This window comes from Cnephaeus nilssonii, assembly GCF_951640355.1.
Source record: "Cnephaeus nilssonii genome assembly, chromosome: 3".
In the NCBI taxonomy this organism is placed as follows: Eukaryota; Metazoa; Chordata; class Mammalia; order Chiroptera; family Vespertilionidae; genus Cnephaeus; species Cnephaeus nilssonii.
This window is the reverse complement of record NC_137074.1, coordinates 56,285,456-56,300,415: the sequence shown is the minus strand read 5'-3', so window position 1 is coordinate 56,300,415 and position 14,960 is coordinate 56,285,456. Positions and strand designations below refer to the sequence as shown.

General features: G+C 51.1%; 1 protein-coding gene across 1 annotated transcript in view; it reads left to right on the top strand.

Moving 5' to 3' along the window:
- The window catches only part of PDIA5 (protein disulfide isomerase family A member 5), a gene marked incomplete at its 5' end in the record, with an annotated part of 83,635 nt that extends 72,683 nt beyond the window's left edge, over positions 1-10,952 (top strand). The window contains 3 exons of the mRNA XM_079762150.1: positions 3,569-3,639; positions 10,172-10,306; positions 10,726-10,952. Of these exons, the coding sequence (XP_079618276.1) occupies positions 3,569-3,639; positions 10,172-10,306; positions 10,726-10,806 (287 nt within the window). The 3' untranslated portion in view covers positions 10,807-10,952. The remainder of the gene's footprint in view (positions 1-3,568; positions 3,640-10,171; positions 10,307-10,725) is intronic.
- Between the last annotated feature and the right edge of the window lie 4,008 nt (positions 10,953-14,960).

The window sequence follows — 14,960 nt, the reverse complement described above, 5'->3', positions numbered from 1 at the left end:
CCCCCACTTGTCAAGTGTCACTCATCCGCAGTGTCCCTCCTCAGCCCTCACTGTCTGGAAGGGGCTGCCTCCTGACCCCGCCTCAGACCCCGCCCTCAGGCGGCTCACCCATCTCGCTGGGGGGACTGTGCTCTGGGTTCCTTACAGAGCTTCTCTCTGTCCTCGCCTGTCCTTAGAGTGAGCCTGGAGGACTAGGAATTAAGAGGTTAGCGTCTTCCTTCCAGGCAGAGTGGGGGTGCAGGACTGAGTCCCAGGAGATTCAATGGGTGACTTGTTCGTGACAGCTGTTCTGCAGCCTGATGCTCCTTTCCTGTCACAGATTCAATTCAGAGAACAGGGGCTTTCTCAGCAGCAAGTGACATCCTGGCTGTAGAGGTTGGAGTCCTTGACCAGCTGCTGCGTGGACTTTAGAAAGACCAGACTAAATGCTTTCTCCTGGAAACTCCCCTCACCCTGTGACTCTGGGGCAGGGACTCCTACCCTGTTGGGGTGCTAAGGACCTCCCTCAAATACCAGCTGTGTGCTGAGCAAAGTCCTGAACCCAGAACACAAGGGAAGGAGGCGTGGTCCCTGCCTGGCCTCAAGGGCCTCACAGTCGGCCCCGGCAAGAGATAACTTTACACATAGGGTGAGTCAGTGAGCGACTCAACTTACGGCAAAGGGCTTGGTGCCTATAATCTCTGGACTCTGCTCCAGATCCGACGACATGTTAATCAGGGGGTTAGACAATATTGGGGGGAGGGGAACTATCCAGAGACAAACAAGCCTTTAACAATCTATAATAATAAAAACGTAATATGCTAATTAGACCGGACGTCCTTCCAGAGGAAACCAGGGCTGCGAGGGCCAAGGCGGCCGCTGTGGCGGATGGGGGCCGAGCCCCTTGCGTGAATTTCATGCATCAGGCCTCTAGTTTTTAATAATAAAAATAGCCAGTTTGGCACAGTGGATAGAGCATCATCCCTTGTACTCAAGGGTCCTGGGTTCGATTCCAGTCAAAGGCATGTACCTCGGTTGCAGGTTGGGGGCGTGTGGGAGGCAATCAATCGACAGTGTCTCTCTTACATCAGTGTTTCTCTCTGTGTCTCTCCGCCTCCCTTCCACTCTCTTTAAAAATCAATGGAAAAATATCCTCGGGTGAGGATAAACAATAATAATAACAATAAATAATAATTTATGCTAATTTATAGTAGATATAGTCAATAGTATTTACTCATTTATATACAAAGACTAAATCCGACAGAAAGGTCAAACACCTGATAGAGGTAGATATAAAATAAAAAGCAAAAGCTGACCTCCATGTCCCTCCCCCATCTCCTCCCTGCACACCCCCCTCACTACCCCCACCTCCCCAACATCCACACAGATCCTCCTCCTGCTGTTTCCCTGTTCTCCCCTGTTCCAAGCCCCATTTGCTCTGAATGGTCTGGCCACGGTGACTGCCCTTCTTAGGCCAGTGTGGCTGAGTCTCCAGAATTGGAATTCTGTTCTGTCCTCAGTCTTTGTTTCTCTCTCCTCTCTCTGGGAGACTCCTCTGGTTTCCTGCTGTACAGCGGTGGTGCCTTTTTTAAAAGAATCCAGATCAAAAAAATCGTGCCTCTCTGGCCCACCTGACACCCTGGCAGCATCTTTATGCCCTTTCTAAAACCGCCTCCCTTCCCTGCATTCAATCGCTGTGCTCTTTCTCTTGGATAATGAAAAGATTAGATGCAACAGGAGGCCATTAATCTGCGGCCTAGAGACTTTAAATTGATGGTAATGGGAGTTTGCACTAGGCCTACAGTTACCTTTGTACTTTCCATAAGCAGAGAAGTTAGAAAGGAACAATTAGTGCTACCAGATTCGGAGGAAGAGGGTAGCTTATTCCTGGCCAGCCTGATGCTATCAGCGGGCATCCATGAGGGCCCTCTGGGTGGCCTAGGGTGAGCTTTGATAAGCCTTGTCCACCAGCACATACATTAAGCTCTGTAAATGTTTTAAAAACTCTATACTGTCATGTCTTCATTATCTGAAATCTTCATGAATTTGAGCTATTCTTACCTCTGTTGAGTCACATTAGTGAAGTATTCCTGTATTTGCCATTGAGGCCATTTGAAAAACATCTATTAGTATCTGCCATGAGTTAGGCTGTACTAGGCATTTCGTCTCATTTGGTTCTGATGTAACCCATAACCAGCCTAGCTTTCCTCTCTACTCCTGGGCCAGAGGATGGAAAATCCCTTTAAGCCCCCTCCCCATCACGGACCACACTGTGCTGGGGCCAGCTGGCCAGTCCACCAGCCAGGCCACAGGGGTGGTCCTGCCCATCTCGGGAGCCCTTGAAGCACTGACTGCAGACTAAAGTATAGCTTAGGCTTAATTTGGTTTCACAAAACCCTTTGAAATGCCAGTCATTATTATCTTATTTTTAAAAGAGGGAAAGCAGATGAGCAGAGCCATTCTGTTCCCCACCTTGGCTCCCCCCAGGCCTAGGGAGGGCTGGAGGGCCGGCCTGGCTGTCTGTCAGGAAGTTGGCTGGAGCCAGGGCATTTCGCCTCTCCCACCTGGGTTTTGATGAGAATTAATTACCACCGTCAGGGAAATCTTCCGCTGAAAGCAGTTCGCTCTCTTGGCATGTGTTCAGTGTCTGGACAATGGTGGAGAGAGGAGGTGGGCTTGGGTTTTGATCTGCTGGTGCTGAGGGAAGAGCCAAGAAAGCGAGTCTGGGCAAGAGTGCCTGCAGCTTCCCGGACTCTCTCCTCAGCCGATGCTGCCCTGGATTCACTGGGATAGGAGGACGAAGTGGCCCTATGCAGGTGCCAGTCTGTGCCTGAGATGCTGTTGTCAGGGCCTGAGGGGCCGCATGCACCCCCCGTCCCATACAGGGCTGCTGGAGTGACCGGTCCTTGTCTACGCTGATGGGCCTCTTCCTGGGGTCAGGAACCTAGGCGCCTAGAAGCGGCAGGGACCCCCTGCAGCTTGTCCTCTCAGCCTGACCTTGGCTTTCCCGTTCCTGGATCCCAGGTTCAGGTGGATTGTAGAGCGAAGGGGAGAAGGACGGCATGAGGACCAGGAGCTGGTTTGGCAGCTCGGTCTGGGATGAGGGTAGTGGTTACTGAGAATGTGGGAGTGAGCCCCAAAGCTTAAGTTGCAGGGCCTCAGGCAGCGTGGTTACTCCTGTGCCACCCCCACCCCCAGCCCCTCCTTTCCCAGTCCTACTTTCTCAGTCATGAAATGGAGAGGTTTGCAAGAGAAGGGGGCTTTGTAACAGGCTCAGAGAACCCTGAGCACACATCACCTTCTAAGGTGACTGTGGGATGGGAGGTCCTGGGCAGGCGTGGGCCTGCCGCTTGCACAGGGACGCCGACAAAGCCCTCATGCCCACAGCAGACACACAGGATGGTGGTTGGAGGGGCAGGGTTGATGCCTGGGCCCTGACAGTGGGGTGCGCAGGTGGTGGGAGTGAGAGGAGCCCGCACAGTCTGTTAAGTGAGAGACACTCCCGGAAAGGCCTCTCTGGGGGTCCTGGGAAGGGCTCCGGCTCTGCAGCCTCCCCCTCGTGTGCAACACTCTCTCTCCCTCTCAACAGGGTGCCCACACTGTAAGAAGGTCATTCCATACTTCACCTCCACCGCGGACGTCTTCAAAGATGACCGGAAGGTATGGATACTCCTCTTCATCCGTTGTCCTGCCTCCAACTTTGCCCTGTCCCCAATTCCCACACCTTCCTCCTTTCCGTTCAGTCCCCTTCCCAGATAGGATCTGCCGAGACCTGGGGGTCCTGGGAACCAGGACATTCTCTTTTCATAAGGCAGCCTAGAGCCGCTGAATTTATGCTACAAAATCAACCAAAAGGGATACACTGGGCCGTTGCAACCCTTCCTTGGAGGAGGGGGTAGAAGAGGGGTTATCTGTTTCTTTTTTTAGAGCTTGAACCTTTTTATAGTAGGATCTGTAGTCGTGCATTACTTATATAATCAAAAATACAAATAAAATAATTCACCAAAGTCGACTATAGGCAGCCAGGGCGGAGGAGAGCAGGCTCTGTCTATGGAGCCTCGTCACTGAAAGGCTCCTGCAGCGGCTGACTGATGAAGCATAAAATTAACAAGCTAGACCTGCAGATTGGATTAGTGTTCAGGGAGCGGGGGCCCCCAGGCACCTCCCCCCGGCAGCTCCAGCAGCCAGGGCAGGGCAGGCTACCACCTGCCGCCTGGGGAGGGTGGTGTGTGGCCAGGAGAAGACCCCAGGATTCAGGATGGTGCGGCTTAGCTGCTGCTAACCTGTGTGACCTGGGAGAAGTCCATCAACTCTCCAGGCTGTGAGTTCCCTCCTCTGTAAAGTTGGAGCGCCGGTCTAGATGAACACGAAGACCGTTCCCAGCCTGGGACAACGTCGTAGGAACCTGTCCCCTGGCAGGCCCCAGAAACGCACCCACACACACCCAAACCCAAGGTCATGCATCTCTGCCGTGGGGCCTCATCTTCCTTGTAGAAGCCTCAGGCTAAGTGGGGTTTGGCTGGACACAGATGTCTGCCTGGATCACCTTGAGTCGGCCCTGCGGGAGGGGCAGTAACACGATGGGGAGAGCTTAGAGGGACAGCAAGTGAGAGGAAGCCAGGCTGGAGCACAGGCACATGTGGGGACACACTGGGGACTCACACCCCAGGACCCTGCCCTAGACTCAGGGAGTCCCGTAGTCACCCACAAGTCCTGGCTGTGCCTTTGAAGGTACACCTCACCCCTCCCATAGCGGGTATAGGACCAGAACCATTTTCTCCTTCTCTTGCCACTCGGCCAGCATTGAGAGGGACGTGGCAGGAAGGGCTTCCCAGCTCCCGTCGCCCGCACCACCTATCCTGCTTCTGCACTGGGGCCTGTGCCTTCGTCAGGGTGGCTGCCCCTGCTCTGGAGGGCCCGTCCCTGCAGGGCGCCCTCACTCTGGGCTTTGGGTAGTATGGGGAAGCCTTTGCTCCCCGGAGAACAATCTGCTCTGGACACAGGGGAGTGGTGGGGGGGTGAGGTCTCCCCACTGCCCTTTCCCCGGGTGGCTGCTTGGGTCTCCATGGCTCCAGGTCTGTGACAAGGCCAGGCTGGCTGTGCCCACAGCCGGCAGCCAAGGGCCAGCCCTCCTCTTCCCCTTTCCCCTCTACTGGTGCACAGGAGCCCCGTTTTCATGGTGACCCCTCCTTCTCTGAGACACTGATACACCTTTTGCTTAGTTGTCTTAACGCGGGCCAGTGATGTTGCTGGCCTTTTTCTGGGGTCATTCCCTCTGTCTCTCCTTCCAACTTCCTTTGTTCCAAGCCAGAGATCCCCTCGTTTCAGAGGCACACTTAACCTCTGTGCCGGGCCGCTCCAGGCCTGGGGCTCCTGGAGGTGGCTCTCAGTAACCTCAGGGAAGCATTCTGTCTCTCTGGCTTGGGGGACAAATGTTACTGGTGCCCCATTGCTGGGCGCCATCGTAGAGCTATCAAATCAGACTCTTGGGGATGGTTCCAGGACTTGTGATTCACAACAGCTGGCTCTTGTGCTGGCCACAGGCTGGCATTTGGTGACCACAGGTCTGGCCAGCTCTCGCCTTCTATTCATGAGGGACCAAGGCCCGGAGAGGAGTCGTGGAATGCCCAGTGGGTTATTGCAGCCAGAACTGGGTCTTCTGACATCCACCTCTTAGCCGGAATTGTATTTTTTTCCACCCAGAAGCTGGTCCCTGTTTCTTCCCCCGATCAATATGCAGTTGGTCGCTCACTTCCATTTTCATAGCCAAAGTCAATATTAGCTCCTGCAGAGATTTATTTTACTGAGTCAATAAAGCCATGTGAGGCCGCTCATATTTTAGCTGGGGAGCCTCCACCCCCTCCCAGGAGCTTACTGGGGGACGTTAGCAGTGGGCAGGCTGAGTGGGGAAAGGGCTGCACACTGTTAGTGTTGGAATGGGTGGCATTATGGCAGGGGCCATGGAGGACAGGGATCCGAGGTGCAAGGTTGGTGGACACAGGCAGAGGTCAGGGGACCACTGGGCTGCAAGGCGGGGCTCGTCTCACTGTACATCAAGGTGTGCCCAGCCTGGTGGCGGAGCCGGGGTCGCCGTGCAGCTCTTGGCCAGGAATGAAGGTCATCCCGGGAGGGTCCCTTCCTCTGTGATTGGCCGTAACTTCCTCTGCTGTAACTCTGTTGTATATAGTTCCCCCATCCTATGTTTACAAAGCTGTCTGCCCATCAGAAGGAAAAGCTCTCTGAGGACAGGGACCCCATTTGTCCTTGAATTCCCTGCTTTGCTCCTGAGTCCTCTGTAAATGTTGATTGAATGAAGGAACCATAACATATCTGCCATTTCTTGGGAGTACCTCTCCCATTAATGCTTTATTTATTTTCTTTAAATGTATTTTTATTGATTTCAAAGAGGGAGAGGGAGAGAGATAGAAACATCAATGATGACAGAGAATCATTGATCGGCTGCCTCCTGCACGCCCCCTCCTGGGGATCGAGATCATAACCCGGGCATGTGCCCCAACCAGGAATTGAACCGTGACCTCCTGGTTCATAGGTTGACACTCAACCACTGAGCCATGCCAGCTGGGCCTCCCATTAATACTTTAAAAGAGCATGTCATGTAATCCTCACAGTAGCTTCATCAACGAGGTATTATGACTTTCCCATTCAAAGATCAACTCTTAGAGAGTTTAAATGATTAGCCCAGAGTTACCCAGCCGGATAGAAGCAGAGTCAGAATCCAATAAGCAGGAATTGTCAGAGTTCTCCCAGAAGCCAGTGGGGGCCTGGGACTTGACTGCAGGGGTGTATTTGGGAGGTGGTCTCAGGAAGCTGCCGAGGGAGGGGGTAGAGGAAGGGAGAGCAGACAGGGCAGGAACCAGAGCAGGGCCATTAATGAGCAGATTACCTCGTGGGTAACTAGGCTGTCCCTGGAGAGACCATGCCAGGGGGGTATGTCCTTCAGCCCTGCCCATCGCAGGCCTTACTTCGTGCTCTCTGCAGCCAGGACTCACAGGTGACAGTGGCAAGGGCTGGGCCAGGGGGACACGGGCGGGCACTGACGGCCAACTACCAGGGAGCAAACCTGGAAGTTCGAGGTGTACGTTCGGTGCCGCCGGTGAGTTCGGTGCACATCCTGAGTGGGCGTGGAGGGGCAGGTGTTGGGCAGGTGTCGTTGGGAGAGATGAGAAAGGCTTGCTTGCTGCCTTCCTTCGAGAGTCCACGCCACTTCCTTCCGAGGGGCCGCCCTTGTCTCCCCTGGAAACTGAGTGTGGCGGAGCCTTTGCAGCTGGATGTCGCCCTCTGCGTGTGCGGCTGGCAGTGCGTTTAGGTGATTTCGAATAAGAACACATTTTTAATTTAGCAGATTTATAAAATCATGCACTACATTTCCCACCGCTCCAGGGCATGTATACAAATTAAATTCATAATTTACAGTGGATGCAGGGAGAGCAGCAGCCCAGAGCAACGCTCATCAAACACTTCCACAGCATAGCGAGGAGCACTGGTCCCTGGCTGAGGGCTGGACGCAGACAGCTGCCCGGCTCTGGTGTGGGGTCTCCCCTGGGCCGGGCCCTTCCCTGCCTGCCCTGAGAAACAGAACCCCGAGACAGCCAGAGGAGCATCTGCTTCACGTGCCTAAATAATTCAGAAAGCGCTCGAGAGGGCGAACTGGGTTTGGGAGCCGGCCGGGGCCAGCCTGCAGGTCCGGTGGCTGCAGGGCCAGCCTGCGGGCTCCCTGTGGAGGCCAGGGATGGCAAGTTGGACCCACCTGAAGGAGACAGCCACCCCTCAGCTCCCACCAGGCATTGCCTGTGAGAACGCAGGGCAAGTGCCATCAAATCTGGCTTTTAAGGAGAAGTTGGCGAGCCAAACTTTGATATAAAAATCTTTTGGCTCTTTTTCTAGGTTGGCAGCTAATTCAGATTTTTTTTTAAAAAAAAATACTCTGTGGGCCAAATAGAACAGGGATGAGAGCCAGATAGGGATTGTGTGCAGCGAGTTTGCAAACTCTGCTCCATTAAGTTGTACTATAGAGAACGTTGTGTAGCCACAGAGGTAGCAGAGCAGGGCGAGGGCAGGTGAGGGAGGACAGGTTGGCACACTGGTGACCAGAGGGCAGGCCATACCTCCCTCTTCACTCAGTACATGTGACTGTCGGCGGCCTGCTGGGCTCTCCCACCTGGAAAGGGAGCCTCTGTTCCAATGTAAATGACCAGCAGCCAAAGAACCATGTGAGTGGTGGTTCTTCAACACTTCAATGAAGCTGTGGTAGTAGTTCAGTCCGGATTCCTTAATGGGCTTGGTTCTCAGAGACCCCATGGCCATTCTTTTCTCAGGTCCTGGTGTGGGCTGGCCTCCCTCTGGGTGCTCACCACGCAGCTGGTTGCCCACTCATCACTCAGGGCTCAGGTCAGATGCTCTCTCCTCGCAAAGGCCTCCTTGGCCATCTGGCAAAAGCAGCCCTTCTGGCTATTGTCTCATCGAATCGCCCTCTTTTAATTCCTCCAGAGCAGGCACTGGGCTCTAAAATGATCTCACTTATTATGTGTCTCTCGGCAGTGAGAGCAGCCGTCACTCAGTGACTGAACTTGGTCAAGGTCAGCCTGGACCTGGCCTCTAGAACAGTGGCAGGACTTCGATCAAGGCCGCCTGTCCTCAGAATTGGTCCTCCCCTGCCCTGTGATGCTTTTGTCTCTCGTGCTGCCGTCACTGGGCCCTCTCCCCTCCTGCCCTGCTCTGTGACCCTGACCAGGGGGAAAGTTCTGTGTGTCTGCCTTAGAGTCTCTTGTTTTGAAAGAACAGTAAATAATAAGGAAACACTGCCCAGCTTGTGGAATTTGGGGGCCTCTTTCTGACCCAAAACTCTGCTTGCTTTGGTCCTGCTGAACTCTTTTCTAGTTTCTGGACTGTGCCCTCCTGGCTGGAACCAGCCTTCATTGCCTCCTCCTTCAGGCCTGGCTCGGATGGCAACCATGCACAGTGCCTCTGCTCCACTCCCCGGCTCTCTCTTGGCGCCCAGGACCATCTCCATCATCCCTAACTAGCTTTGGGATTGTCTCTATCTGACTCCCTTTATCTGAACAGACACTGAGCTTCTAGCGGGGACAGAGCTTGTGTATGGGGCCGGTAGGAGTGAATATAACAACAGCTGGCATTCACTGACCACTAACTATGTGCCAGGGCCCTGAGCTGATGGGAATTGAGACATAAGGAGGTGCGGTAATTTTCCCCAAGTCTTAATATACAGCCAAGCCAAGGTTTGCACTTGAGAAACTGGACTTCAAAGCTCTTGTTCTTAACCTTGGAACTACACTGCCTCCCAAGCAGATGTTCAGGAATATTAGTTGGTAAATGAATGAATCCCACTGTGCCTCCCAGAAAGTATCATGTAAACCTGTGATGTTTGCAACTGCTTTCAAGTCCAAGTTTCCTTTGTGGTCATTATACAGCCGTCCCTCGGTATCCTTGGGGGATTGGTTCCAGAACCACACCCTGCTGTAGCCTTTATACCAAAATCTGAGGATGCTCATTTCCCTACATAAAATGCCGTAGTATTTGCATATGACCTGTGTTGGCATAAAGGCTACAGCAGGGTGTGCCTACACATCACTTCATTCCAGTGGGTTCAGCGTAGTGCTTAGCGTGTGGCAAATTCAAGTTGCGCTTTAGAAACAGGGATTTTTCTTTGTTCAAATATTTTTTAAAATATATTTTATTGATTTTTTTACAGAGAGGAAGGGAGAGGGATAGAGAGTTAGAAACATCGATGAGAGAGAAACATCAATCAGCTGCCTCCTGCACACTCCCTACTGGGGATGTGCCCGCAACCAAGGTACATGCCCTTGACCAGAATCGAACCCGGGACCCTTCAGTCCACAGGCCGACGCTCTATCCACTGAGCCAAACCGGTTAGGGCTGTTCAAATATTTTTTATTTGTAGTTGGTTGACTCCACGGATTCAAAACCTGCGGATACAGATGGGCTGCGGTACCCTTGATTTTAAAAGGTGGTCTGAGGGCACTCCAAGCCGGGCCCTCAGACTTCACCCAGCTGCCTGGGAAATAGGAAACAGGCACCGCCAGGCTCCGGGGAGCTCCGGGCTGGGGATGCTCTGGTGCAGCCCTCCCTGCTGTTGGGGAAGGGCCACAGTGTGCGGAGGGCCCAGGCTGACCCTCCCTCTCTCCCCCTGTAGATCTGCTGTGCTGCTGTTGACTGCATCAAAGAGAAGAACCAGGACCTGTGTCAACAGGAGGCCATCAAGGGCTACCCCACTTTCCACTACTACCACTACGGGAAGTTTGTAGAAAAATATGACAGCGATCGGACGGTGAGTTGGGGAGAGAAATCTGCCCAGAGCTCTTTCTGCTGATGAACAGGGAAACAGCCACTGAGGGGCAGCAATGGGAGGCCTCAAGGCTCAGCTGGCCCATCAGACCTGAGAGGCAAGGGTCTGGGCCTGGCTGGAAGAGGGTCTCAGGGGGTTGTCATAGAAACCCTATCTCCAGAGGCCGGGGGGCTCCCTGGGGGTGGAGAGTTTCCTTGCCCGCTTCTCAGGGCTTCTCCGGTAGGCAAGCAGACCCGCCCTACATCACCAGCTGCCCCTACTGGTTCAGCCAGTTTCCCTGCCCAGAGGAGTGAGTACACGGGGAAGGGGGGGCGTGTCAGAGAAGGGCAGTGAGGGGGAGAATGACATCTGCATCACGGGTTAAAATTCCTTTTTTTCTCCTCTGCTCCCCTTCCCCACAGGAATTGGGATTTACCAATTTTATTCGAACCCTCCGGGAGGGAGACCACGAGAGACTAGGGAAGAAGAAAGAAGAGTTGTAACTTCTGCCTCAGAGAAAGCCTTTCCATTGCACTGTGAATGATACCTGTTTTATTGTTCTTTCTGAATTTCCATGTGTCTGAAGACAAAGTTTTTTAGAGCCACGTATGGCCATTTTGTACAATTTTGAAATAAAATTAAACCAGTTGTTTGGTGCTGTGGGTTATTTCCTCGGAGCCTGTGCTAACGAAAGAATGGATGCTCATGTTCCCCCGTTCCACGTCCTCCAGGAGGTGAGAGCCACAACCCAGGGTGAGTGGGTGGCATGAGTGCTGGCCCCATTCAGTCATTGAAGAGCAGAATAAGGAAGTCGGACCACAAAATGTCCTGTTGGATAATAACTAGTATTGAGAGGAAAAACCTTAGCATGAGCAGGGAAAATGGGGTGCTGAAGCCAACGGTGAGCAAGCATTAGCTTTTTCTGGGTCATTGTGGTTTCAATCTTGGTGTGTTTTCCTGGAACTGTTTACATATTTCTCTTTCTCCAGCTATTTCTGTCTTCTCTTCCTTTTTCCAGCCCCTCAATGGAGTGGAGGAGGGCATTGGAGGCTGCTTGCTCTGCACCCCGGCTGGAAGGGGTGGTGTGGGGGACATGGTGGTGAATTCTCAGTGTGCAGATGTTGGATCTGCTAACCGGCTCGCCCCCAACCACAATCACATCCCACCTTCACACCACGTTCTCCACGGACAGTGCCACCCCAGGCCTCACTCTGTTCCAGTGCCTCCCTGCCTCCTGCTTCTGTGACATCTCCCTAACCATCCCCCCACCCCCGCGCCCCCAGTCCTGAGCGGCTAACACCAGCCCTGTGCCCAGCGATGCACCAGAGCCCGAGCACCTCATGTGTCCACTCGGTGCTTCTCCGTGGGGAGTAGAACTGTCTCGCACCCGCTGCCGTGACTTTGGCTGTCAGCAGTGGTCCTGGTATTGAGCAGCCAGCGCAGTTCTGTGGCCTGCTGAGGAGTTGCCTGCAGGAATGTGCAGCCCTGTTTCCTGCACTGGCCCCTCCCTCATAGTCTCCATCCTTCCCACTGACAGGTTCATGGAGAGGGAGGATTGGAGCCACGGAGTTCCTGGGGGTGTTGGTGAGGTGCCACTGTTTGGGGCTCTGTTAAGTGAAATGGAAAGTTTTGAGAGCTCTTGTGCAATGTCCCAACTTCCCAATCTCCGCTCCCCCAACCTCCACATCTGTTCAGCCTTTCTTTTTCCCCCTAACACCCACTTCCTTAGCAGTGCCTCCCCAAAAAATATTGCACATGGAAAAGAGCATGTCCTAAGTAAATAACTTAGTGACCCAGTTTAGCAGGGAGGGCTGAGTTCCACTCTAGGCAGAGCTGCTTCCTGCGTGGCCAGGACCTTTCCTGTGTCCCCACAGAGCGGTGCCAAAGTTGGCCGAGAATCTGGCTGATGAGCTTACCAGACGTGTGAGATCACCGGCCGACCTTAGCGGTCCAACAGCGGGAATGAGGTAGTGTCCAACCAGGACTAGAGAAGGAAGGAAGGTGGCTGAGCCCCGGCTTCAGCAGTGGACAGTGACAGACTGCCCCTCAGCTGCCACCACTCCAGGTGCAGCGTTGACCAGCAGGAGGAGTGAGGACCTGCAGGAGCTGGTGTGGGTCGGTCCTCTCTCCCTCACTGTCCCAAGTGAACCATTGTCCACCCCTCGTGTGGAAGGGAGGAGGGGAGCTCTGAAGACTGGACATTACCTGGGGAGTCATCCTAGAGTTACCCAAAGAGAACTTTCAGTTTATTGGATCAGACTGAGATCACCGCTTCTGTTAAATCAATAGGAAAACACATTTGTCTCTGCATAAATAGGTGCAGTGTAAACATACAACTCCCACATGCTGATAAAACGTGCCCAGTCTTGAACACAAGAGTCCAGGTGAGATCCGGCCAGCACAGGCTGGAGAGGACCCCGGGTCCCTCATTCCACATTTTATAAGATGCATCTTGGTTAATCTAGCCCAAGACTGCAGACTCATTACCAACAAAAACCATCAAAACTTTTTCACACCGCTCATGGAAAAGACCAGCCCTTGATAATTAATCTTCATTGAATATTTTCCTTCACTGGAAAGTTCAAGGTAATACATGTTATAAGACACTTTGAAAAATGCAGGAAGGAATGCAGAAGAAAAATCACTCGTAACACTGCTATCATCAATTACTATTGAATGCAGTCCGTTTTTATCACACACAAAAGAAATTGCTCAGTATTTAATCACACTTTAAAATATTTTACAAAATATTTTAACATTTCCCTATATCGTTAACTCTTCTGCCTCAACATAATTTTTAAAGACTATATAGCAGAGCTTCTCAACACTATTTCTTGGCACTATTGACATTTGAGGGCAGATAATTCTTTGCTGCAGGGGTGGGGGGCTTTCCTGTATATTGTAGGGTTTTTAGCAGTACCTCTGGACTCTACCCCCTAAGATGCCAGGAGTACCTCCCTCCCCCTGCAGGTTATGTTAACCAAAAATGTCTCCAGACTTTGCCAATTGTCCCTTGGGAGGGAGGGGTGGCAAAATCACCCCCTGCTGAGAATCATTGCAAAATAGTATTTCATGCGATGTAAGTACCATCATTTACTTATAAAATCTGTACTATTAGATGTATATGCTATTGATAGTTATTCCCAGCCATTAATAATACTTGTATAGACATCTCTGGTTAGGTTATTTTGCACAATTTATACATTTCCAGAAGTGTTTTTTTGTGTCAAAGAATATGCTTATTTTTAAGGCCCATGTTATACATTGTCTATTTTTCTTTGGTGGTGTGCCTATTTATACTCTTCTCAAGACAATATGAAATTACCTGGTTTTCTAAACTCCTGCTAACTCTAGGAATTATAATATTTAAATGTTTGCAAAATTTTTATATAATTTAGAGATAATTATCCCACTTACATTTTATCTCGAAAAATAATCTTTGTTTTGGCCTGCTGGGATATTTTAGATTCTGTTTCCGTCTCTCATAAGTTTTCTGTCTTAAACTTTATGTCACTTGCAAATTTGATAAAAATTAAAGCCTTGTAAAATACAGAGTGTAGTGAATCCTGTATTAGGCCAGTAGAAATTTCCCATCAACCCATTCGTTCAGCATCCCAATGAATGGTCATTCAGCAAGTTCCTAGCCCACTCAATTGTCCCAGCATCTGACTCACATTTTCCAACCTTTCTTAAAATATGCAATGAAATGTGGCAAATATTTTGTTTGCATCCAGATATACTGGGTCTGCCACAATCCTCTGATGAATCAATGTACTATCCCTGTGAAAGAATAGCAAGGCTTTATTTGTGCATGGCCCTTTACACTTCGAAAGCATTTTTAGCCTCATTTCATTCGATGCTCACACAACCCCGTGGTGTTGTAATGCAGAGGCTGAGGCTCCGGGAGATTAGGTAACTTGTCCAAGGTCACAGAGGTTGTCCAAGTGACAGAACTCAGAGTTGGCTCCACTTCCTTCTAGTGATTGTTGCTTCCTTTCCAAGCCTCCGCTAATTATTATTGTACTAAACAGCACAATGCCTGCTTAATAAGTCTTCCCTTTCCTGGACTATGATTTAGCCAGTTCTCACATTCTTTCAGGACCCTGGGGGGAGATTTGTCTGGGCCAAAAAAAATCTGAAATTATTTTAAAGCAAGTTTGTTCTTCAAATTCTTAACCAATATTGATTTCTTAAAATTTATTTTTATTATACGTACCTTTTTTTAAAAATTGGTTTCAGAGAAGAAAGAAGAGGGGGGGTGGAGAGAGAGAGAGAGAGAGAGAGAGAGAGAGAGAGAGAGAGAGAGAAACATCAATGATGAGAGAGAATCATTGATCAGCTGCTTCCTGCATGCCCCCCACTGAGGACCGAGACCACAACCCGGGCATGTGCCCTGACCAGGAATCAAACCATGACCTCCTGGTTCATAGGTCGCTGCTCAACCACTAAGCCACGCCAGCCGGGCTATATGTACCTTCTCTGTAAAAAAAATCAACAAATAGATAACCAATGTCTAAATATACATAAAATAGATTATATATTTATAATCTTAGTTATTAAAATAGTGTTAGTGTATTATATATATGTATACACACACACACACAGAGACACACACACACACAGGTGCATAGAAAGAGAGAGCAACTATCTCACTTTT